This window comes from Notolepis coatsorum (genome assembly GCF_963971535.1).
Source record: "Notolepis coatsorum genome assembly, chromosome: 17".
NCBI classification, from domain to species: Eukaryota; Metazoa; Chordata; class Actinopteri; order Aulopiformes; family Paralepididae; genus Notolepis; species Notolepis coatsorum.
Genome location: NC_140181.1, coordinates 101,207,835 through 101,234,417, shown reverse-complemented (window position 1 = coordinate 101,234,417; position 26,583 = coordinate 101,207,835). Strand labels below are relative to the sequence as shown.

Genomic DNA, 26,583 nt, shown 5'->3' with positions numbered 1-26,583 from the left:
CGCGCCACCTTGTGGTCATTCATGTTGCCTGCCTCTAGGCCGTCGTTGTATGCTTTGGTGCGCTCTCTCAGAGCTTCACGGACGGATTTGTCTACCCAGGGTTTTTGATTTGGGTAAACTTTCATTTTGGTAGTGGGGATTGTTTCTTTCACCCTAGTACAAACATAGTCCAGCACTGTCTCCGTGTAGGCATTAATGTTATCTGTGTCGCGGAACACAATCCAGTCTGTGTGGTGAAACACTGACCGGATCGTCTCCTCTGACGTCACATCCCATTTCTGCACCTCTCGCGAGACTACGGGAGTACTTTTAATTCTCTGTCTGTACTTTGGTGAAAGAAAAATGGATGCGTGATCTGACTTACCAAAGCCACTATCAGAATGAGCCTTGTAGCCACCTTTAAATTGCGTGTAACAGTGATCTAGGATGTTACCGCCTCTGGTGTTGCAAGTCACATGCTGATAGAAGTCAGGCAATACCTTTCTCAGATTGGCGCTATTGAAATCTCCCAGAACTAAAATGGCGGCGTTAACATTCGCCACTTGGATTCTATTTACCTCGTCGTGTAGTCTGGAGAGCGCAACCTTGTTGCTGGCTTGCGGTGGAATATACACTCCGACCAGGACGATCGCCGTTAACTCCCTCGGGAGGAAGAAAGGACGACACTTGATGGTTATATATTCCAGTTCTGGGGAGCAGTGGTTGGATAATTCCTTCACGTTAGTTGGGTCGCTCCAATTTTTGTTAAACATGAAGGCAATACCTCCTCCACGTTGTTTACCGGACTCTGCTGATGACCGATCCTTGCGATGGATAAAGAAGTGATCAGCCGGTTGAATTGCGTGGTCTGGGACGTCCGGCGTCAACCACGTCTCGGTGAAGCAGAGGACGTTGCAGTCCCTAACGTCTCTTTGATATTGAATCCTTGCTCGGATGTCATCCAGTTTATTGTCAATTGATTGTACATTGGCTAGCAATATACTGGGCAGTGGTGTACGGTGGCGTCTGGATCTCAGCCTGTTACGGATCCCAGCCCTCTTCCCTCGCCGTCTGGTTCCTCTGTTCCTGGGGTCTAGGAACAAAGGATCTGGTCCTGATCTCCGGAGAATTTCTTCAGGCCATTGATGCGGTTCGGAAAGCTGATCCAGTGAGTAATCCAGTTGATAAGTTTCCCGTAATCCAATGTCTATGAGTGACTGACGGTCATATACATTAAATGCACCAACAGTTGGTACGAACAAAACTCTAAAAACTATAAATATTAACAAAAGTAAACACAGTCTCGACGGAGCGAACAGAGAGGCAGCCGGTCGGAGCAGCGCCATCATCATCATCATTCATCATTCAGCGCCATCATCATTATAGGCAGTTAAAGCATATTTTGTAGATATCACAACAGATAGTGGTTTTTGTTTTCCTCCATTTTCTCTCTGCTTCACGACTTTTCCTCTTTTCTTCTCTGCCACCATAGTTCAACCAGGGGGAGGCTCTGGTTGTAGACTTCTTTTTAGTTTTTGTCAATACTCTGGTGTCTTTTTGCCTTGGGAGTTCCAAGTGACTCAAAGCTGTTTCTGAGCAAGAGAGGGGGAGAGCCTATGCTGGAAGAGTGTCTGTTTCGCTTACTCCGCCTATTCTCCTGGAACTTAATCAACGGTTCGGTGCGCGGCCACTTCTTCGGTTTAGCACCGAGAGCAGGCCACGGGTCCTTGGCTGGTGGAGATAGAGGCTTGTCGGTGATGATGCTGTTTGCCACAGCTGCCTCGGGTATCGTGTCCAGAAGTTTCTCATCCTCATGGATCTGGTATAGATTAGTAACCCGAGCTTCTAACTCCATGATTTTCTCTTTGAAGTTGAGACAACTAATACAGTCTGGAGAGACTGTGTGTATGTTTGTTGTCATCTTGCCTTATTTCTGAAGCTAAGCTAGGCACTTAGCTGGTGATGGTGGGCCTTGTTGTCCTTCGCTGGTCGCTTCACAACCGGGGTCTAGGGTACTCGCCTTCAGCAGGATGTGCTTACCAATCCTCTCTCCAGGTGCCGACACAGTCTTTTGTGTTTAGCTGATAAGACGGAGACTCCCTTCGCCTCCCTTCATCTCCCTAGTCCTCCCATGCTCCCTGCGATGATGCGGAATAATATAGATTAAAAGTTCTAGAGAAGTACCATCATAGGAACTGGAAGTTATCGTACTGAGTATTTAGAGTTGAAGGGTTATAATTAATCATGAATTATAACGTTAAGGTAGCAGAACGACAGAAAAAAGCGTCCGACGCAGGAAAGCAGGAAGTTATGTTTATTGGGGCTAGATTATGGAGGGCTTTGAAGGTGAGTAGAAGGTTTTTGTAGGGAGCCAGTGTAGTTGAATGAGAACGGGGGTGATGTGGTCAGATGCACTAGCGGACTGACCATCGGGACCACCGGGAGTTTTCCCGGTGGCCTGGCAGACTGGCATGGCCTGGCTGCCCTGGCAGACTGGCAAATGCTTTTTTTTTATTTTTAAATTTGTTTGTTTGTGCCCGCAGTCAGGCCACTGAACTCCGAAGCAGGCCAGGTCGGTATACATGTTTCTATTTGCGCATATATAAGTTCAGGCAAGCAGGCAGGAATGCATTTTTTTTTTCGTAGCCGCAGTTTGCGAAGACGCTCTCTGATTGGCTAGCCTGCGTACAGCGAAGACCCTCTCTGATTGGTTTAGCTCCGAAGGGCTCTTCCGCCTTGTACATAATATTCTCTGCTTAGAAGTGGTTATGGTTTGGCCTCTGCCGAAACCCGGGAGATATGAACGTTTTGGATCGCTCTAGAATGGGTGAAGACGGACGTCGGACTAAAATTGCAAGAATGAGACGAAAGCGGGGCGCAATCAGAGGTGTTACTACACAAGTTTTGAATCAGATGGACATTGAAATTGACTTGGAAACTCCGAATGTTGATCACTTGAGCACTTTATTGGATGTACTGGGAGTTAAAGAAGACAGTTTGTTGGAACCTGACCGGGAAATAGAACAGCTATAATAAGTCTGATGGATCATTTGGATGCTGATATTGAAGCCGCGGAGATGGAAGGAACGCGTCATTATCAGGGGCGGGGCTAGGGGGTGGCTACTTGGGCGCAAGCCCAGAATGTTTTCTGAAAAGCCCAGAATAAATTTTTTTTTGACAATTAATCATTGTGAAAATATGTTTGCACCAGATTTAGCAGAAGCTAATTTCCATCTGTAGTCTATCCAGCTGCTAACTGTATTTGAGTGAGTTAAGTCTTGGTGTTATGGTAGACTCAGACCTAAGCTTTAAATCACAATCAACAAGTTGACAAAAACATAATTCTTCCACCTTAGAAAGATAGCTAAAGTACGGCCATTTATAAATCAAAAGGACGCTGAAAACCAGATCCATGCCTTTATCTCAAGCCAACTCGACTACTGTAATGCACTCCTTACCGGCCTCCCGAAAAAATACGATGATAACTATTTTATTGCAATACACTATTGCATTATTTTATTCTATTTTACTATTTTATTGCACTGCACTATTTTACTTTGTATCAGTGATAATCAAACCGTAAACAAAGACGCATATTAACACTTTCAGCGCCAGATGGTGCTGTTTACTGTTACTGTTGAAAGGCCAGCTCCTTTTAACATGGGGATACGTGGCTGTGTTTGCAGGCCTAAAGCTATATTATATATTATAGCTATGGATCTAATAATATAGTCGATTGTCATTGAGTTTCTTCCGGTCAAGATGCAAAAAACAGATCATTTTTCCATCCATACATTTCCGTTTTATACCGTTGTGAATATGAGTGTAGTTTCAGGGTGGTCTGGTGTAATTTCCAAAATGACAGACACCAAGCCACATCGTTTCAAATGGAGTGCAATAGCGGCTGCAAGGTGTTAGGCGGCGGTATTGGACTTTTGAGATCTCAGACCCATCCCCAGTGATAACACAGGCTGCCGGCATGTCTTTATGAATGGAAATATCGACTAAAAGAAACAACGTTGAAAACCCGACTATACTCTGGTTTTCGGGGGTCCTGTCGCTCAACGTTCGGCGAGTTAACCCTAGATCTTAGATCCTAATATGAAAAACGATGTGATTTAATGTTCTATGTCTTACCTTGACTTTGTCTATTTTACTGCTATCTATTTTATGCTTTATGTCTGCACTTTATGCATTGCTCTTGATCTGCCAATGTTGTGCTAATTTTATGCCTGTCTTTTTGTACTGCTGTGAAGCACTTTGAGCTGCAATTCTTGTATGAAAGGTGCTATACAAACACAGTGTATTATTATTATTATTATTATTATTATTATTATTATTATTATTATTATTATTATTATTATTATTATTATTATTATTATTATTATTATTATTATTATTATAAATTATTATAGTTTGCTTCATTAATTAAAGGGTGTGAATTTAAGTGTTCTCTAGTGCCTGTTGTCCGCTTTAAGGTGGTGGTATAAGTTAAAGGTTGTGGTGTCGAAGTAAAAGAAATCCATGCCCGCTCGCGCGGGCACCTATCTGGGCTAAGCCCCGGATCTTCTACAATCCTAAATCCGCCCCTGGTCATTATGTTGAACTGACGGCATCAGCGCGAGGGTGAGTGATACTATAATGAATCGATAGATCACAGAGAGCGCCAGTGAAGTAGAGAAATGTAATAACGTGCACCGGTAAACTTCTATAAAGGACACTTTCTATTATAACCCGACATTTGGACAATCCATTATTTGGAAAGTAGTTAGAAGGTTGCATTAATACTAGTGTATACAGCCTCTACAGTCTACAGTGCCACCACGTGATACAACACAGCAAGATACAAAACGCAGTTTTTTTCCCGGGGGGGGGGGTATGGGTATGGGCCTGCCTGGCCTGGAATTATGGTCCCAGTGCGGGTGATACGAGTCCGACTATACTATTCACTATGTCTGGGGGGATGGACGAAGTGGAAGACACAACAGCAGCAAATAATCTCCTTCTGGAAGCAACAGTCCAGCGTGGCATTCACAAAACTGCGCGCACAGTTAACGGGCCCCCAATTTTTCAAGTTATGGGTTGTTTTTTGTAGTTTTCCCCCCCACTAAAGCTTTGATATCAAGCTACACAAGAGGACACAGATATCTGCAAGCAGGCATGAAGAAACCCGCCCACAGGGTTTGATAGCTCTCTCGTGTAAAATGTCTCGTGTCAAGAAAAGCACTCGCTTTGGAGGCTGCTAGCAAAGAGGAAAGTGACTGTGTTTCACTCAGAACCAGCAGCAGTCTTCACTGGGTGTGTACACTAACTAGTCACTAGTGAGTAGTATGAGACTCATTTTGTATGTTGTTATTTTGTATATTGTGTTCTTTTGTATATTGTATTGTAACATTGTTTTATTGTATAGCATTTTTTATGTTTCTGTATAGTATTTTACGTTTCTTGTATAGTATTTTATGTTTCCTGCATAGTATCTTATGTTTCTGTATAGTATTTTATGTTTCTCTTTTATTACCACACCTTACGTAGGTTTGAGTCCCAAACCTTGTTGTATGCAAATATAATGATAATAAAGTACAATCTAATCTAATCTAATCAAATGAAATGAAAAGGAGTGCATGGACACCAGGGGGCAGGAGCATTGCACCAGGCCAGCTGTGTAGGGGTTAGATAGGGCTTCCGGGGCAGGGCAACACATGTCTCAGCAGATATGACTGTGGTTCAATACCAAGCATGCAAGACCAAGAAGAGCCATACTGACACACACTACAAGTAAGTCCCACAACACACTAACCGGGCTCTGCATTTGTTCACATTTGGATCACTGATTGGGCCTTTTACGTTTTAGGAATGGGTCAGTGACACAATGTTACCACTTTCCAGGAAGAGAAATGCTGAAGATATTGGTTTAATATGTCATATCCGTAATAAATGTAAATGTTTCAGTCTCTTTACTACTCCCTGGAGGCATCCACGTATGCACTACCGCTATGTTATTTTTAGGTCGGTAACTGCAACATAGCCTGGGGTCATAGAGACTAAACTGGGACACATTTACCGCTGACAGAAACAACTAGTAAAAATGATTGCCTCCCCAAAGAGAGCACTGCTTTATTAAAAATATTCAATATTAATCAAATCAAATCATTAATTAAAAAAATCCACTTCCTCCTTTCCCCCATGATTTATTCTCATTATAATTACTCCACCCTAAATTTACAATTACTCGAGACCCACCAAAGTCTGGTAGTGGTACGTCTGCATATCAGTTCAGGGTTGAATAGAGGCTTTTTGATATGGAATTCGCTTCCCTACACATTTGTGTGTGTGTGTGTGTGTGTGTGTGTGTGTGTGTGTGTGTGTGTGTGTGTGTGTGTGTGTGTGTGTGTGTGTGTGTGTGTGTGTGTGTGTGTGTGTGTGTGTGTGTCTGTGTGTGTGTGTGCGTGTGTGTGTGTGTTTATATAATAATAATAATAATAATAATAATAATAATAATAATAATAATAATAATAATAATAATAATAATAATAATAATAATAATAATAATAATAATAATACTACTACTACTACTACTACTACTACTACTACTACTACTACTACTACTACTACTACTACTACTACTACTAATACTAATAATAATAATAATAATTAAAATAATAATAATAATAATAATAATAATAATAATAATAATAATAATAATAATAATAATAATAATAATAATAATAATAATAATAATAATAATAATAATAATAATAATAATAATAATAATAATAATAATAATTTAATAGAATGGTACTCTTGGAAAATAGGAAATAATGTGTATATTAAATAATAAAAAATGTATAATATAAAGATAATAATAATGGTAAATGGTAAATGGCTGCATTTATATATAGCAGCTTTTATCCAAAGCGCTTTACAATTTGTTCCTCACATTTGACCCATTCACTCACACATTCACACACCGACAGCAGAGGCAACCATGCAAGGTGCCAACCTTCTCATCAGGAGCAGTTAGGGGTTAAGTGTCTTGCTCAAGGACACTACGACACGCTGCCCGGGAGGAGTGGGAATCAAACCGGGAACCTCTGGACGACTGCTCTACTTCCTGAGCCACTGTCGCTCAGGATGTACAGTAGAGCTAATGTAATGGCACTCTTGGAAAACACAACTTTACAAGGAAATAATGTGTATATTAAATAATATATATTTAATAATACAATGATAATGACAATAATAATACTATAATATATATTTCTGTACTGATTATTTACATTTTCTTATTATACAATGGCTTTTGAATGGCTTTCATGGACACGACTACTCGTGCCAGAGAAGGCTGGATATGAGCACAGTATGAAACATCCAGGATACATGGACTCAAGTCTTTAGGAAATTGGCTTTTAGTTGGGAAGCAATTCATTGATCCACAAAGTCACTAACTCACTCATAAAATCTACCGGTTAGTCCCTCAGGACACTTTGAAAAAGCCTTTTAAAGCATGTATCGCTTTGCAGCTACAGGTATATTATATAATTGTTTGTCCTTGTTCAGTATTATTATTTGTCAGCTGTTATTGTGGAAATTGTTGAAGAAAATGCGTGACTTTTGGTTTCTCCAGGAGTCCACGGTGCAATGCACGCAGAGCGTTCTTCACCTGGATGCCTTTCACCCGTTTCCGTCCTGTCTTTGGCAGCAGTACCACACCGACAACCAACTGACACTAGCTAGCTATAGCAACATCCTTCACGTTCAATGTTTATTTGTCACATCCTTGTCCTTTTTACAGCATATAGGAGGGAAATTCGTGTTTCTTGTTGTTTCATCAACACAAGTAGTACAGAAGCAGTAGAGCAAACGATAAAAATTATTTCAAATAGCAGCATAGCAATAACAAATAAGAATAGCATCAATTACAGTATAAGTGACCAAATCAGTGGTACTGGTAGGCCTATGGTTTTGATATTCTTTATATTTATGAAGGTGTATTTGCACAACAAGAGAACATACTGTACAATGCAATGTAAATGTAGAAGAAACAAATCTGTGTGTTCTTCACATAATCTAGAGAACAGTTTGTCCGTTCACACTGGGAGGGTGTGTTTCCGGGGACCCAAGGACACGCGGTGTCGGATTTGGTGCAATTTGGACACGTGACACGTTTGATACGAGTAAACTCTAAAAGTTAGTTTAGGTTCGTGTTAACGTTAGATAATGTACAAAATAAATGTTTTCCGCTGCTATAAACGTCGCACTTTTATTTTGAAAACCCCAGAAAGGAAGTCATTATATATGCTTTACCATCTTGATCTGTGTTAGCTCCGGTTAGCTCAGAGCGTCTGGTATAACAATACCAGCCATTGGATTACTGTTTTCTAAATTGGGGAGGCTTTTAATCGTCAAGTTAAGAGGATTTTAAGTCATGGTATCCATAAACTTCAATCGGTTCAGATCCTTTGAATTAATGAGAATGTCAACAATCACGACGACACGTTGAAATCACTGGCTGCGCTCAGAGAGGAGTGGTTAGGCAAAAAATTGTTCCGAGTATATTTGCTTATAAAACGTAATTGTCTAATTATTTTTTATTTATCCACGTGGTGAATACACAGGTCACAACATGTTTACATGAACGTTTTGGAGTTGTATTTGGAGTGTATTTCGTGACTGTATACAGTGTAAGGGAACATCAGGCTCCTGATATCCCCCACTTCCAGTGATGAAGCTAAGCTACGCTAACGGAGCGACTGTTCCCAAAGCTAAATGCACGCACAGAGACAAAAAAGGTATGTATCTTCTTGTCTAACTCCAGGGAAGATGTTAAATAAGCAAATTTCCCAAAATGTTGGAGTTTTCCTTTAACACATTGGCGGCCATTTGGATGCGTCTAAAATCACTGTAGACGGCCAGCATATGTAAACAGACTTGCACAGTCCGTGGGGCTGTTTGTAGAGATAAATCTATACTTTATAGTATTGCTATCTGTCCATTCTCATTGTCAATTGAGACCATAAACCGTCCCTTCAAAATGGCTTAAAGAAAAAAAGAATTCATCAATACGTTCTCATTTTATAGTGTCTTGAATATAAGCGTTATACAGGATTTGGTCTAGTATATTTCCTGGAAGGCTGGATAAAGGGCTAATAGTATTTGGGGTTTCAGGGAATCAACCAGAATGATTCGGGCTTATTGCACATAACACGTTTTATCTCGCAATCTATGGAAAAAGACTGGATTATCTTGGAAATGCACGATGTTTAGCCTGTAATAAACTACAAACTACAGTGTGTAGAAACAAACTTTTTTTTCCATGTTGGACTACAAGTAGTGTCTGTCAAATGAGCCACCATTGTCTCCACAGCTATAATACAGAACACCCACACAGCTCTGCAAACATCGTGAAACACAGAGGAAATTACCATTTTAAGATGGCCTTCTAGCGGCAGAGATGGGGATTAAGCATAGCGCTGAAAGTGTTAAAAGGATACAATTCACTTTTAAATGCTGTTTTTTTATAAAAGAAAAATCGGATCCAATATGTATGGCTTAAAACAAAGGTTATTCTATAACCCTAGTTATATGAGTAATAGCGAGCGCTTTGCTCTATTGGAACTGTCCCTTTAATCATAACCTAAAATTAAAGCTTTCACCGTGTGTACCCGCCCACCTGCCTGACCACTCCCCCATCCGCTCCTATAAAGCGGGGTCATGGCCAGGGTCGTCACTAGAGGCCCCAACATTTAAAAAAAAAAAAAAATTATTTTTTATTTTTTTGAAGGCCCCTCGTCACTAGAGGCCTTTTGGAGGCCCCTCGTCACAAGAGGCCCCAAATTAGTATTATTATTTTTTTAACTTTTATTAAAAAAATATTTTGAGGCCCCTCGTCACTAGAGGACCCAAATTCCAACTGGACGTACTTCTGGAAGTTACTACACATCATCTGATGTTGACCGGATGGGCGAGGGGGCGTTTATAATTCCGTGGGCAGCGTTATACCATTCATCTAATGTGGGTCATATGTTCATCAGATCAGTTAGTATCGAACACGGTAATATTACACGCTAAAACTCACCCCAGTCTCCTCGGGCCGTTGGGCGATCAGCATGGGGTAGACAGTTTTCCATTATGGGATGTCGAAATACCCGGTCCATTTCCAGGTTGTATAATAGTATATACGTCCAAATCATGTTGTTTATCGAGTTATTGGCAACGGATCGCTATGTATTGTGTCAAGCTCGAGTCCCGGGACCTATAGCGAGTGCCCGGAAGTAATATGGGTGATCACCACTTCATCCACATGACTTCCTGTTTGGCGCTTCTGCCGATCGGCCACCAGATGGCGCTCTTGAACCGCTAGAGGATTGAGAGGAGCTCAGAACTGTGTGTGAAGGCTGCAGAGGGGAAATATGATTCCGATCACAGATTTTTGAAATATTGATATTTAAGACGAGTTAGGGCGTCCTCTGCAACTTTAGCATGGCTAGGAAAGACGCCACACACGTTTTCGGCACTTAAAGTGTTAATCATAACCTAAAATTAAAGCTTTCACCTTGTGTACCCGCCCACCTGCCTGACCACTCCCCCATCCGCTCCTATAAAGCGGGGTCATGGCCAGGGCCATCACTAGAGGCCCCAACATTTAAAAAAAAAAAATTAACTTTAATTTTTTATTTTTTTGAAGGCCCCTCGTCACTAGAGGCCTTTTGGAGGCCCCTCGTCACAAGAGGCCCCAAATTAGTATTATACTTTTTTTAACTTTTATTAAAAAAATATTTTGAGGCCCCTCGTCACTCGAGGCCTTTTGGAGGCCCCTCGTCACTAGAGGACCCAAATTATTATTTTTATTTTTTTTACTTTTATTTAATTTTTTTGGAGGGCCCTCGTCACTAGATAACCCAAATATTTGTTTATTTTTTTTTTACTTTTATTTTACAATTTTTTGGAGGCCCCTCGTCACTAGAGGCCCCACATTTAATTTAATTTTTTTTTCTTATTTTGGAGATCGATGTCATACTGTGACACTGAAATGAAAACATATTTCATCAACTAAAATATTTAGTCAACAAAAATATTTCATCAACTAAAATATACAGTACGTCACACCCTGCCGTCTGCAAGTGGCTAATCTTGAGTATTTTTTCTCCTCTTCATAAGAGTTTGAGGTTTTCCGTTTGAGGTAAAAACAGCAATAAAAAGTCAAAACTTGCATCTCCACATCCCAGCCCCGACGCCTGAATACTTTTACCAACGGATTTCCAGTTTCCGCGTTCGCGTTCTGCGCTCTGATTGGCCACTGACGTTTCTGGTAGCGCCAATCATGTGACGCCTCTTTCTTTCACCGGTTAAGCTTAGGCACTCTTTCGAAGTTGGTTAAGGTTAGAGTTTGTCTTAGAGCAGGGCGATAGAACACCAGCCCTGATTCCATACTCTAACCTTAACCAACTTCGAAAGAGTCGCCTAAGAAACGTCAGTCAATATTTCTATTGTATTTTTTTTCTTTTATATATACATACATACATACATACATACATACATACATACATACATACATACATACATACATACATACATACATACATACATACATACATACATACATACATACATACATACATACATACATACATACATACATACATACATACATACATACATACATACATACATACATACATACATACATACATACATACATACAGCCCCACCCCCACCTAATAGACAGTCCCCTCCCCACCGTATGTAATGTATATATTCTCTCCCCACCGTATGTATATATCTCTCCCACCCACCCACCCCCTCCTAATGTACAGTCCCCTCCCCATCATATGTATATACTCTCTGTCAGGATCTATGGGTAACAGTACTGTATATTTGCATATCATGTCACAAATGTAACAGTACTATATACCTGTATGTCATGTATGTCCCTATGCCATAAATGTCATCAATCAATCAATTTCTTTAATGACCACCCAGCCAGGCTGGTGGAATTTGGTTTCAGTGCATTGCAGTTCCAACATAAAACATAGAACATATAACATCACTTACAACGTACATACTACATGCAGTTAGAAGAAAACACAATTACATAGATTACAGTTCAGAGTTTATGTCCATGTCAGCAGAGGTAAGGGGGGTTGCGGGGGGGGGGGGGGGGGGAGTACTACAAGGAGTTCAGTGTCCGTATGGCAGTGGGGAAGAAGCTGTTTTTTAAACGGGATGTTTTGGTGGTCAGGGATCTGTAGCGCCGCAGCAGCTGGAAGATGTGGTGTGCTGGGTGAGTGGGGTCAGAGATGATTTTTCTGGCTCTCCTGATTGTGATTTGGCGGTGGAGTGATTCGAGAGAAGGGAGGGGGGTGCGGATTATATATGATGTCATATATGTTGTGCATGTCATACATGTCACTATGAATTGAAAATGGGGGACCCTGATGTAAACAAGACAAACGTCTTTCTCTGGTCTGCAACCCCTTAACAATTGTGTGTATTGAGCTGTACTGTATTATTTGTACCCATTCTGCAATCTGTTAAATACAATTTTCATTAATTCATTAATTCACAGACAGTAACACAGGACAAAAACACATTTCAACCCCCTCCCTTCCCTAATTATAATTTAAATTGACATTCACGTAAAAGTAAGCTTACTATTCTAATATTATATTCTTGTCTCCAAAGTGTGTGCATGTTTTTTTCTTCCTGAGGATGGCGCCATCCCCCCATCTAAACATGATGTGTTTCTTTTCTCTTCTTGATTGATTGATTGAAAACTTTATTAACATATTGTAGAATGGGTACAGTACAGTACAGTACAGCTCAATAATTGTTAAGGGGATGCAGACCAGAGAAAGACTTTCATCTTGTTTACATCAGGGTCCCCCATTTTCAATTCATCATAACATATATGACATACATGCCATACAGATAGACAGTACTGCTACATCTATACATTTATGACATACCAGATTTGCAAATACAGTACTGTTTGTGATACGAAAAGAGTCCAGAAAAGAGAGTATATACATTTGATGTAGAAACTGTACATTGGAGGAGGTTTGGTAGGTGGGGTGGGGTTGGGGGGGTGGGGGGGACTGTACATTGGAGGTGGTTCGGTGGGTGGGAGGGGTGGGTGGGTGGGGGACACTGTACAACTGTACAAGCAAAACTGTACATTGGAATATTGACAAAACCATACTTGGTAATTTACTGTACATTGGAGGGGGTTGTGTTAGGACATTTACAGGGGCCAGTTTCGAATTGCAGTCTCCCGTAGGTGTTCTTTGAGAGTGGTTTTGAAAGTGGGTAGTGATTCACATTCCTTTACAGCTTTGGGTAGGGCGTTCCACATTGATGTGGCATAATTGCGAAACGTGTTTAGTCCCTTGTTTGAGCCGAATCTGGGTTTGACATGATTTGTGGAGCTCCCTCTGGTGTTGTGATTGTGGTATTTACTGACCTTTGGGAAGTATTTTGACATGTACATGTACCTTGGTCGTGTAGTGTATCTTGTAGACCAGGCCCATTGCAAGTTGCTGTACTCTGTCGTCTACTCTAAGCCATCCTAGGTTGTCAAAGTGGGCAGGGGTGATCAAAGTCCTTTTAGCTTGGCCCTCAGAGCCCACCACTTCTAAATATTCTATATATATTTTAAAGTGACATAGAAAAACGCAACTGTGCGTGCGTGCACGTGTATGTGTGTGTGGGGGGAAATCCACAAGAATCTGGCCCAGGGGCCCCTGAAGTCTTAATCTGGCCTTGGTCATGGCCATACAACAGCTCCTTCCCCAGTCTTTCACCGCCAAAACGGAAGACCGTGGGGTCCTCAGTGAGTCAGAGAAAAGCGCTCGCTATTACTCATATAACTAGGGTTATAGAATAACCTTCATTATATTTTGTTATAGCTTACGTTTTGCTCTATTGGAACACAAGAGCTGAGCAGAGCGTAAGCCCGACAGATGCACCCGCTGAGGTCCCCTACAACCATCAGAACCGGGGAGGATCCGGGCCCCCCCTAGCGAGGGACGGGAGGGGGATCGGACCCGACTGTGCGAAGAGGGTTTAGTGCCTCAAACGCACAGGGTGAGCAGACCGTGGGGCTTGCCTTTGTTTCGACTACTCAGACGCGCATCCCACACGCCACCAGGGAACGTACGTCAGCAAAACCCCTGTCACAGCCCCCAATATCGCGGGGTCGGAGTAAAAACCCCAACCTGTGGCAAGGCCAAATTTCAAAGAAAACTGCACAACACTCCAAGCAAGAAAACACAACCCCAGCATTTGTAGCTGTGAGTTCACATAGCACACGTCGTATCTCCCAAAATGCTGTGAAGTAACACACGTTTTGTTAAACAAAAACATTGTTAATATTAACCAAAAACATTCGGGAGGGGGAGGAAGGAAGAGTGGGGCATAGTGTAATGTCCTACGGACTCCTACCTGACAACCGGACGCAGGATGAAATGGCCGCAACAACAGGCTGGTCCGCCCCCTGCAGGCCGACGACATCTTCTGCCAGAGATGACGCCGTAGTCAGAGTGCTCAGGGCCTGCTACTTTCTCACGGCTAACGCCAACGGTTTAGCACAAGCTAACAGCTAACTCCAGGCTGACGGTTAGCATCAAGCTAACGTTTCTAGCCTTAACGTAGTAGCCAGCTAACGGCTTAGCCTAACAGCTAACTTGCTAACAGTTAGCTCTTACCGGCTATCGATAGCCACCAGCTAACGCAGTAGCAAGCTAAAACGGCTACTACTGAAGCTGTATAACGTGAGGAACAGCGATACAGGCCAACACTTCAGACAGCCGACTGTCTCTCCTTCTTTTTATCCAAAAGAAAAAAGGGAAGGCAACACACGTCCCTCTCACAGAATGGTGTTACCAGATACAGTGGCATCGGCAGTAAGCCCTGTTGTACGCGGGCTGCAGCCATCTTGAGCACGGAAATATTCTCATAATGAAACACCAAGCTCGCATCCTCTGTGCCGGGTGCTTTCGTCTTGAAAAGCAGGGCCAGCGCGGTGGCAGAGGGTATCCGTTTTCAGAGACCCGGGGACTTGAACCCCAGACTCGGAATCACGGCCCCAGGAAACCAAAGCTACGACCTCTCTGAGGAGGAGCTCTGTTATATCGTGGGGCATCAAACTAGAACCCCCTCCACCGCTATGAAGAGGCAACGAAGGGATTCTTGCTTGGAGCCGACCTTACGCAAGCTGCGCAGTTGCCCCCTCACAACTCACACACCTGAGGCTCGCGTCGCAAAACACCACCCGCCCAGCCGACCGCCTCTCGAGGCATAGTATCCAGCTGCATAGCCAGAGACAACGCCGGCGGGAGACTGCTCAGCGACGCGCGCCCCAATGCAAAGCGTCGGTGGAGGTCAAAATGATCATCATCTTCTAGACCAGGGGTGTCAAACTCATTTTCACAGAGGGCCACATCAGCATTATGGTTGCCCTCAAAGGGCCAAAGACCGTATAAATGTTAATGTAATGTAAATAAATGTAGCTACACATTTACATATTGTTAAACATGTTGTTTCTGTATTTATTACTTATTCAAGTTATACATATTGCATATGCATTTGCATAAATGTAAAAATATATGTTAGCTTATGTTATTTTAACAAATAATTTTAGTTTATCAGAACCCCATATTACTCCATCAATCAATGATCAAACCATTCAAGTAAATAACAAAGAAGAATATCATCAAATACAAGCTATGACATTAAGTTTGTTCAAAACCTTTTTGTCACAGTCAAGAGGGGCAGAACTAACAACTGTGAGCTGCAAAGAACACGTGGGACAGATGTAGCAGATGTTACAAAAACAAATGGCTGCACACAACCTTGCAGAGGCCATACATCCAACTAATGGAAGATAGTTTAATTAACTTTAATTAACAGATTGCAGAATGGGTACAGTACAGTACAGCTCAATACACACAATTGTTAAGGGGATGCAGACCAGAGAAAGACTTTCGACTTGTTTACATCAGGGTCCCCCATTTTCAATTCGTAATGAAATTGCTATTATGTGTCTGCATGAACACACAACTGTAACTGTACTCAAAAATAACAAAATAAGGGTTGTCTCAGTTCACAACTATATTGGTCAAGTTTTGGGTGGGACTTGTTTGCGTCCCTACAGCTTCTTATTCAATTGAGCGAGATGCTCGGTTATGTCACACAGCCAGTTTGCATCTGACAGTTCAGACAATATTTCTTCAACCCTTTGTTACCTATTCCGCCTGGATCTTTTTTGTATTTTGGGCTGTAAAATTGTCAAAGAATGTGTGAGGAGTAAGTGCTTTTGGCTTTCTTCCTTTGTTACTTCATCAATACCTCAGATGTTCAACATACGTTGTGTAACATATGTATGTGTAAGAATGTGTAATAACTAAGGCTGTCAAAGTTAAAGCTTTATTAACGCATTAACCCACAATTATTTGAAAATTTTTTAACCCAATATTAATGTAAAAAAAAAAAAAAAAAAAATTTTACCTGAGCTCTTGGGGGGCCACATCAAATGACGTGGCGGGCCGCATTTGACCCGCGGGCCGTGAGTTTGACACCTATGTTCTAGACTCTCCGGTGGTGATGACATTTCTTTCTCCCGTAATTTAGTGAGAGAGGGAGAAACAAAAGAAAATGCCAACACAGCTCCTATCTAAACTAACTACTTTAACACTAACTTAAAGCAGTGCTATGACACAGGCTTTGGCGGTGAAAGTAGGGAAGGAGCTGTTGTATGGCCATGACCCCGCTTTATAGGAGCGGATGTGGGAGTGGTCAGGCAGGTGGGCGGGTACACGGGGTGAAAGCTTTCATTTTAGGTTATGATTAAGGGGACAGTTCCAATAGAGCAAAGCGTAAGCTATAACGAAATATAACCAATTTCCGACAATTAGTTACACTTTATTACAAATTCTTGATTCAGAACAATTATCATGGATGAACAAAACTTTCAATGCGAATGGTTGATTTGAATTTCAAGGACTTTTTAAGCACCTTGTAAACATTTTTGCTGTTTTCAAGGAATTCCAGCCCTTGACTTTTTTTTGTCAAAAATCTAGTACTTTAAATATGTCAACCTTCAATCTTAGCTTTAAAACTACAAACTAAGCGTGACTCTGTGCAATGTGAAATGACCAAAGGAAGAGGGGAGAGAGGATTGTAGGAGTCCACCAGCAGTGTGAGACAGCTCCAAACTAACTAGGCTAACTGTAGTAGCCTGATGATGATTCAGATTCAGATTCAGATTCAGATTCCTTTATTAAGCCATCTGTGTAAAAACACATTGGTAATTGTTGCGGCATTACAGTGTATGCATTTTTTCATTTCTTTTTTTCACATAACAACAACACCAACACAGACACAGGACAAAAACAGTGCAGTGGAGGATTATTAATTTAAATACATATATATATATAAAGTGCAGAGTTCCAGTAAAGACTAGTGCAGTGCAGTGTCATTGTGCCACTGTGCCAGTGTCACTTGGGGGCAGAGGGGGGGGGAGGAACCTGAGACATTGATCAGCCTGGCGGCTGAGGGGAAAAAGATCAGTCTGTGACAAGCTTTCACAGCCTTTGGGATCCTCAGCCTTCTCCCAGAGGGGAGCAGGGTGAAGAGGCTGTGTCCGGGGTGGGAGGGGTCGGCCATGATCTTCCTCGCCCTCTTCAGCGCCCTGGAGTCGTGCAGGGACCTGAGGGAGGGCAGGGGACAGCCGATCACCCTCTCCGCGGAGCGAATCACCGGCTGCAGCTTGGCGAGATCTTTTGCCGCTGCAGCAGGGAACCAGGAGATGATGGAGTGGGTGAGGATGGACTCAATGATGGCCGTGTAAAATTGGGCCATGTTATTGATGATGTTATAATGGGACCAAATAACGCTGCTCTGTGATGGGAGGTGAACTCTGCTTACATGAAACTGGCACACACTGGACTTTAGGACCATCAACATTCTCTTTCATTTACATTCCCCCAGTGTTGTAGTACTCAAGTCCGAGTCCTGGACTGATTTTCAGTATTGTAAACAAGACAAAAGTCTTTCTCTGTTCTGCATCCCCTTAACAATTGTATGTATTGAGCCGTACTGTATTGTACCCATTCTGCAATCTGTTAATAACATTTTCAATCAATCAATCAAACTCGTGACTCGACTTGGACTTGAGCACTGATGACTCGGACTTGGACTCAAGCATTGACTGCATTCAGACTCGGAAAGTGCAGACGAGGACTCGGACTTGTTAATTGATTAATACAGTTCTTTTTTTTATAATCATTTTTTTATCATTTGGCATAATATATTGATGGCTAGTGCATTTGTTTGGCTATTGTGTCACAAAAATGTAAACTCCCTTTGAAATGGTGACCGCTACCGGTGTCAGCATTGCCTGCGGCTTGGGCCAGTCGTCATACTATCTCAATTGGCAGAGGTAGCAGGTGGAAGTCGATGGGTGGGGATTGGACGTTGTGGACAGCGACTCCTACAGGTCGGTTGGGTGACGCCTGCACAGCAGAGACAGGAAGTATCGGGGGCAGCGTGAGCCTCCCATGCGTTACTCCTCGCCACTGAGAGTCCGCACTGTCTGGTGAAAAGATGCGACAGGCTGCCTCCTCGTGTACCGGAGGGGACACGTGATGCAAGGCTTCTATCCTCACTACAGCCGACCAGTGGGAGGCATAGTCTAGCAACGTTCAAGACAGGGGAGGGTAGAATTGGCAATACGAAATTGGGATGGGAGAAAAAATTGAAAAATAAGGAGAAAAAGTAGATAAAAAAAAAGAAATGGTGACCGCTGTGTCATTTATGTTTAATGTAGACCTTTTGTTATTTGTATGTCAGCTCTTTGACTGCCAGTGGAGTGGACTCAACCTTGATGACTCGGACTCAGACTCAACTCGGACTCGACTCGGACTTGAGTCTGGCTCTTCTTTGGTGACTCAGACTTGGACTCGGACTCAAACACTGGGGACTCGAGACTCGACTCGGACTCGAGATTTAGTGACTCGACTACTACAACACTGCATTCCCCATTATCCCCTACAAGATCCCAAATTGGGCACTGATGCTTTATACTTGTTGTAATATGAACCTTTAATCTACTAATACTACACTTGTTATCAGTCTGGAGAAGGTCTGATGCTGCTGGTGGACCCTGAGGGGTCGTGTCGCCAGCGCTCTGAGCCTGAACACGGTGGAGGTGTTGTCATATTGGTGTGTCTGAAAATGCAGGCATGCCCGCCTTACCCACTTTGACAAAACAATTAAACTAACAAGATTATTGTTAGTTTAGTTGGCTGGATACAACTGATACAACTCAAAATGCAAGGTGAAACAATGACTAGGAGCCAACTATAATGATCATAGACTGATGTTGGAACGGCCAAACATCTCAAGATTTCATGTGACATGTTTATTAAAACAGTCGCATTGGATGCATCATGGCAGGATTGGCAGCCCCCAGTAAACAGACACTCTCCATTGAAATGTTGAGAAGTTGGACCGGATTTTATGTAAATGTTATATAAAATGCTTTTGAGTAAGAAAAAGAAAAAATTATTACATGTACAATCGCCCGGGAGATCTAAAGTTAGTTTCATGTTCTATGTAATTCCATGGTCTATATTTATTTGTTCGAATGTGATATGAAGCAAGCAAAGCTAGCGGTGCATAAACAGCCTGGGGGCTGGAACCACCAAGCTGTAACCTCTAGAAATGTGACATCTTACACAACTGGACCAGTTGAACTGGTTGAGTAACACCAGCTTCCAAGGCGCATACTGTTGTACATACTGTTAATTATATACGATATTTAAAAAGAAAAACAAACAAACCTTATATCCCGCTTTTCAATTGCAGGCTACGCAATGCACGCTGCTGCAGGTTTTTATTTATCTGACAGATAACAGCGAGTTTGTAAAGCTTCTGCCAGATCATAACCTGTCTTGTGAGTGACGTACTGTACCAGGAAGAGGCGTGGCGTGTTTTCATAACAACGTCCACATGTCTCTCTCTCACTCACACACACACACACACACACACACACACACACACACACACACACACACACACCAGGGGCGGAGCTAGGGGGTGGCTACCTGGGCTCAAGCCCCGGATGTATTCTGAAAAGCCCAGAATCTATTTAAAAAAAATTAAAAAAAATTAAAAAAAAATTAAAATTTTTTTTTTTTTTTTTTTTTTTTTTTACAATTCATCATTGTTACATGAAAATATGTTTGCACCAGATTTAGCAGAAGCTAATTTCCATCTGTGGTCTATCCAGCTGCTAACTGTATTTGAGTGAGTTAAGTCTTGGTGTTATGGTAGACTCAGACCTAAGCTTTAAATCACAATCAACAAGTTGACAAAAACTTAATTCTTCCACCTTAGAAACATAGCTAAAGTACGGCCATTTATAAATCAAAAGGACGCTGAAAACCAGATCCATGCCTTTATCTCAAGCCAACTCGACTACTGTAATGCACTCCTTACCGGCCTCCCGAAAAAATACGATGATAACTATTTTATTGCAATGCACTATTGCATTATTTTATTCTATTTTACTAACTACTTTGTATCAGTGAATCATAGACGCCTGGCCATAAGAGCATTCGGAGCATCTCTGCTCTCCCACTATTGAACTTGGGGGAGCAAAGGTATGATCTTGCTCCACCACTTTTTGATTATATGAAAAATATGATATATCCCCCCCCCCAATATATAAATCTAACCATAACTACGTTATGGTTAACTGAGTTTTATAGTGAAAAGAGCAGCTTTATTGGTCAAGATTGAAGGCTCTATATTGCAGGAAATTGCACGTACAGGTTCATTAAATTCAAAAAAAATCTGTCGTGGAGGGGGTCATGCCTGACCCCCTCCAAACCACCACTTGCCTGCCCAAAAAAAAAGAAAAAAAAAAAAAAAAAAGGGGGGGGGGGGGGGGGGGCATCTGGGCTAAGCCCCGGATCTCCTACAATCCTAAATCCGCCCCTGACACACACTCTTTCTCTGTTCTCTCTCGCACACATGCACAGTACACACACACTCTCTCTCTTTCTCCCTGTTCTCTCTCTCTCTCTCTTTGTTCTTTCTCTCTCTCACACACACACATACACACTCTCTCTCTTTCTCTCTGTTTTCTCTCTCTCTCTCTCTCTCTCTCTCTCTCTCTCTCTCTCTCTCTCTCTCTCTCTCGCTCTCGCTCTCGCTCTCGCTCTCTCTCTCTCTCTCTCTCTCTTTCTGGTTTTCAAATATTTACATGTTTGGCTAATATTAATATTATATTTGTATAAAATTAACATCACTGAGTTATTTATTTAGTGACCTGATTACGTCTTGATTCTGGCTGCTGGAAGCTCCATGAGGCCCCACTTTAGGTCAAGTTCTTCCTGTTGAGAACCTGTTCTGTTCCATATAGCCGTGAACATAACTATCAATGTGACAAGAACATTTTTACAAAAGCAACTGTATCACTGTAAAACAAGTACATGTATGTGTACCAAAAACCATCTGGCTCTTAGCTGTGTGCAGGACTGAGAAACATGCATCAACAAATATTTGTCTTGCTCTACATAATCAACAGCCACACACCCAGGTCTGTAACAGGTGGGAAAGGAATCTGCTCCATTTTGCTGAACAATATCCGTGTGCTGAACGGTGCTGAACAATATCCGTGACAACGCTGACCAATCCTCCTGAAACTGACCCTGAAACTGACCCATCCTCCTGAAACTGACCCTGAAAGTGACCAATCCTCCTGAAACTGACCCTGAAACTGACCAATCCTCCTGAAACTGATCCTGAAACTGACCCATCCTCCTGAAACTGACCCATCCTCCTGAAACTGACCCTGAAACTGACCCGTCCTCCTGAAACTGACCCGTCCTCCTGAAACTGACCCATCCTCCTGAAACTGACCCTGAAACTGACCCATCCTCCTGAAACTGACCCTGAAACTGACCCGTCCTCCTGAAACTGACCCGTCCTCCTGAAACTGACCCGTCCTCCTGAAACTGACCCATCCTCCTGAAACTGACCCATCCTCCTGAAACTGACCCTGAAACTGACCCATCCTCCTGAAACTGACCCACCCTCTCCTGAAACTGACCCATCCTCCTGAAACTGACCTGAAACTGACCCGTCCTCCTGAAACTGACCTGAAACTGACCCGTCCTCCTGAAACTGACCCATCCTCCTGAAACTGACCTGAAACTGACCCGTCCTCCTGAAACTGACCCATCCTCCTGAAACTGACCTGAAACTGACCCATCCTCCTGAAACTGACCTGAAACTGACCCATCCTCCTGAAACTGACACTGAAACTGACCCATCCTCCTGAAACTGACACTGAAACTGACCCACCCTCTCCTGAAACTGACCCATCCTCTCCTGAAACTGACCCATCCTCTCCTGAACCTGACCCGTCCTCCTGAAACTGACCCATCCTCTCCTGAAACTGACCCGTCCTCCTAAAACTGACCCATCCTCCTGAAACTGACCCATCCTCTCCTGAAACTGACCCATCCTCCTGAAACTGACCCATCCTCCTGAAACTGACCCATCCTCCTGAAACTGACCCATCCTCTCCTGAAACTGACCCGTCCTCCTGAAACTGACCCATCCTCCTGAAACTGACCCATCCTCTCCTGAAACTGACCCGTCCTCCTGAAACTGACCCAACCTCCTGAAACTGACCCATCCTCTCCTGAAACTGACCCATCCTCTCCTGAAACTGACCCGTCCTCCTGAAACTGACCCATCCTCCTGAAACTGACCCGTCCTCTCCTGAAACTGACCCGTCCTCCTGAAACTGACCCACCCTCTCCTGAAACTGACCCATCCTCCTGAAACTGACCCGTCCTCCTGAAACTGACCCATCCTCCTGAAACTGACCCATCCTCCTGAAACTGACCCATCCTCTCCTGAAACTGACCCGTCCTCCTGAAACTGACCCACCCTCTCCTGAAACTGACCCATCCTCCTGAAACTGACCCGTCCTCTCCTGAAACTGACCCGTCCTCCTGAAACTGACCCGTCCTCCTGAAACTGACCCACCCTCTCCTGAAACTGACCCATCCTCCTGAAACTGACCCATTCTGGGGAATACAGTAAGAAAACAAGTTATTAGTGAAACTCAGCGACCTCCCCTGTAATAACGTCATCCTGATCTTACATTGTGTCAAATGAAGTAATGCTGAATACAATTCTGAATTTGTCTCTCACCCTCTCTCTCTGTTCTCTCTGTTCTCTCTGTTCTCTCTGTCTCTCACCCTCTCTCTCTTTCTCTCTGTTCTCTCTCTCTCTGTTCTCTCTGTTCTCTCTCTCTCTCTCTCTCTCTCTCTCTCTCTCTCTCTCTCTCTCTCTCTCTCTCTCTCTCTCTCTCTCTCTCTCTCTCTCTCTCTCTCTCTCTCTCTCACACACACATTTAGAATCTTTATTTATGTCCACATAAAGACAATGGTTAAAGGACACAAATATTATCAGTGCACTTGTACATTGTGGGTTATTCTGATACATTCGTGCCCAAATCGGCAATGGCAACCAAAGTTACACACACACATAGGATGATGAACCTGACAATCAACACACAGCTCATGGTACAGATAGCAGCGTCTTCTCCAAATTGTGTGGCTGCCAATAATAGCTGACACTGAGCAATATCTTGCTAACTGTTTGGCTCTTCCCTTCGGAAGACCGGCCATCTGAAGGCCTCTAACACCCAACTTGAACATGACCCAAGCTTCCAAATATGAAGACTAAAGGTTTACAGTTGTAGCCCAGTTGTGATATGGTATGCTCTAACAGTTGATACTTCAACATTTTGGTTGTAAAGGCTTCTTAATCTAGACTGTAGTCAAACGTACAGCCAACTTCAAGGAAGAGAACCTCTCTGTTATTCTCATTAACAACAACAACATCGGGGGTGTTTGCTGAAATATCAGAGAACAGTGAATTGTCACTACACAGATTGAACATACATGGCTTCACACTGGTGTGCTTATACAGCACTGTTGCAGGTGACCCGAGTGTGGAACTGACACTGTCTGCAATCAGATCCACGATCATATCATGCCTACAAATGTAGAGCCCTCTGTATCCATGACAACCATTGAGTATGTGGTTTCTGTTGTCTGTTCGTGACCATGGTGTATGCAGTGTGGGCTATGACTGCCAGGGAGCCAGATGGAAAGGTTGAGCTTCGATGGTAAAACCAAGCTTCCCTTGGATCCACACACACACACACACACACACACACACACACACACACACACACACACACACACACACACACACACACACACACACACACACACACACACACACACACACACACACACACACACACACACACAATCTCTCTCTCTCTTTATCTCTGTTCTCTCTCACTCACACACACATACACACTCTCTCTCTTTCTCTGTTCTCTCTCTCTCTCGCACACACGCACACACTCTCTCTTTCTCTCTGTTCTCTCTCTCTCTCTCTCTCTCTCTCTCTCTCTCTCTCACACACACACACACATACACATACACATACACATACAGTACACACACACATACAGTACACATACAGTACACACACACACACACACACACACACACACACACACACACACACACACACACACACACACACACACACACACGTCACACATGCCTTGTCTCCACCAGCCAGGGTTTAGCCGTCTGTCACACACAGTGAGCGTCTCTCCATTGTCTTTAGGACCTGGCCAGACCTGACCAAACCTGGTTTCTTTTTTAAATTTTGAAAGGTTGCCTAGCAACCAGATAGTTTACAACAAGAAACGCAAACATAGACGCAAACACCGACCACACCATACCAAACATGCTCATGTGGCTACTAGCCCCAGCCAGGCTGAACATACTCTAGCTAATGGAGAGACAGGGCATTACTTACTTTAAAACCAAGAGAAGCACGGTCGGTACATCGCCCAGCCTTGAGCAGGAGTTGAAAAAAGGGGAATGTCTGACGGAGGTTGTTTTACTTGACCTTATCTGTGATTGGCCTGGAATGTGCTTTGACTTGCTTACTCACAGAGCCTCACGAGACCACATGGCCTCGGAGAGATCAATAGACGAGATAAAGCCTTGCGACAGGGCATTTCTGGAAAGTAGCCAGAGCCGTGCAGTATATAGCTCAGAACTCTGGTAATACAGTTTCACGGATTTATCACAGTTTCCGGGGATTATCTGGAAAGCGGTGAGCTCTTGAGATAATGTATTTGAACATCTAGCGTTACATTCTAAGTCATTTGAGGTCAATTGCTTTATATATTTTTTGTATTGTCACTGATCTTTTTGCTTCTTTTTAATGTTTTACAAAGCACCCTGCGTTGCAATGTGGTATCTTCTGATAGTCGATGAGGGTCGATGAATATCGTTGTAGGAAAATATCAGAAGTTGCTTTATTTCAAAATAAGGTTCAGTTCACAAAAAGTTAAGTCACTATTTGACTTCAGGCTTTCCTTCTACGTAAAGACTCACACACACACATGTCAGGTCATCAAAGCAGGCAGTAACCAGGAGCCAAAAAGCAAGGAGCACAGAGAGCAACAGAGAGACTGTTTTCTCTCTAAGAACAGTATTATATACTAGCAATGAAATCCCTCCTATTCCAAAATGATTGGCCAAATTAATTATACTTCCTTATTATTCTGTCCATTCACAGCTCTGTTAACTCTTTGAGTGCCATGCCCTTTCCCCATCTGTACTCAATGGCGCCAGCGTTATTGACCATTTTAGCGATGTTTGCAGACCCATTGTGTGTTCTGTATTATAGCTATGGAGACAATAGTGTGGCTCATTTGACAGCCATTGTTCACATTCCATCACTGACTAATCAGTTCATAGGGGGTAGTTTTAACTAGAAACCGCGATCGTGTTTGTCAAGCATGTTTTACGTCCGGTAAAACACGACACTGATCGTTACAGAAGCATGTTTTACGTTAAAGAAATACCAGCAGGAGACCTTATCTCAGTCAGAAAGAACTCCAAAATGAATAAATCCCAGTCGATCCCATGGCGATCACAATTACTCGTGTATATTGGGCATGGATACCATATGGAAAAGAATAGCTCTGAGGCACCAAATCTTCCACCGATTGCTATGTTGTGATCCACTCCTAGGCGGAAAGAGCCGCAGGTAAACTCAGTACTGGCCCAGGCTGGAATACAACTGATAACCCCCAGTTCAAAAGGTAGGCGATACTGCCACCTGGTGATATTCGATCAGCATTGCAATTCCAACGTAGGCAGATGAGCCAGAGAGACCTAGAGAGCTCCGGGCGAGTGTTTAGAACGGGGATCAAAGGAAAAATACGAAAGGATTTAAAAACGAGATATTACGTTTTTGGCGGTCAATCGTTGCCGGCGAAACACAAGATATTACATTTTTGGCCGTCAATGAGTTAGCCCCTCTAATTTACATCTCATCACATTTTCTTAACCAACTAACTTACTGACTACCTCTTGTTTCTAAATTTAGCTTTATTAATAATAATAATAATAATAATAATAATAATAATAATAATAATAATAATAATAATAATAATAATAATAATAATAATAATAATAATAA

General features: G+C 42.7%; 1 protein-coding gene across 1 annotated transcript in view; it reads left to right on the top strand.

Annotated features, from left to right (window-relative positions):
- Window positions 1-5,686: 5,686 nt before the first annotated feature.
- LOC311244178 (monocarboxylate transporter 2-like) overlaps window positions 5,687-26,583 on the top strand; it is a gene marked incomplete at its 3' end in the record, with an annotated part of 67,942 nt that continues 47,045 nt past the window's right edge. The window contains exon 1 of the mRNA XM_084333585.1: window positions 5,687-5,754. Coding sequence (XP_084189711.1) covers window positions 5,693-5,754 — 62 coding nt within the window. The 5' untranslated portion in view covers window positions 5,687-5,692. The remainder of the gene's footprint in view (window positions 5,755-26,583) is intronic.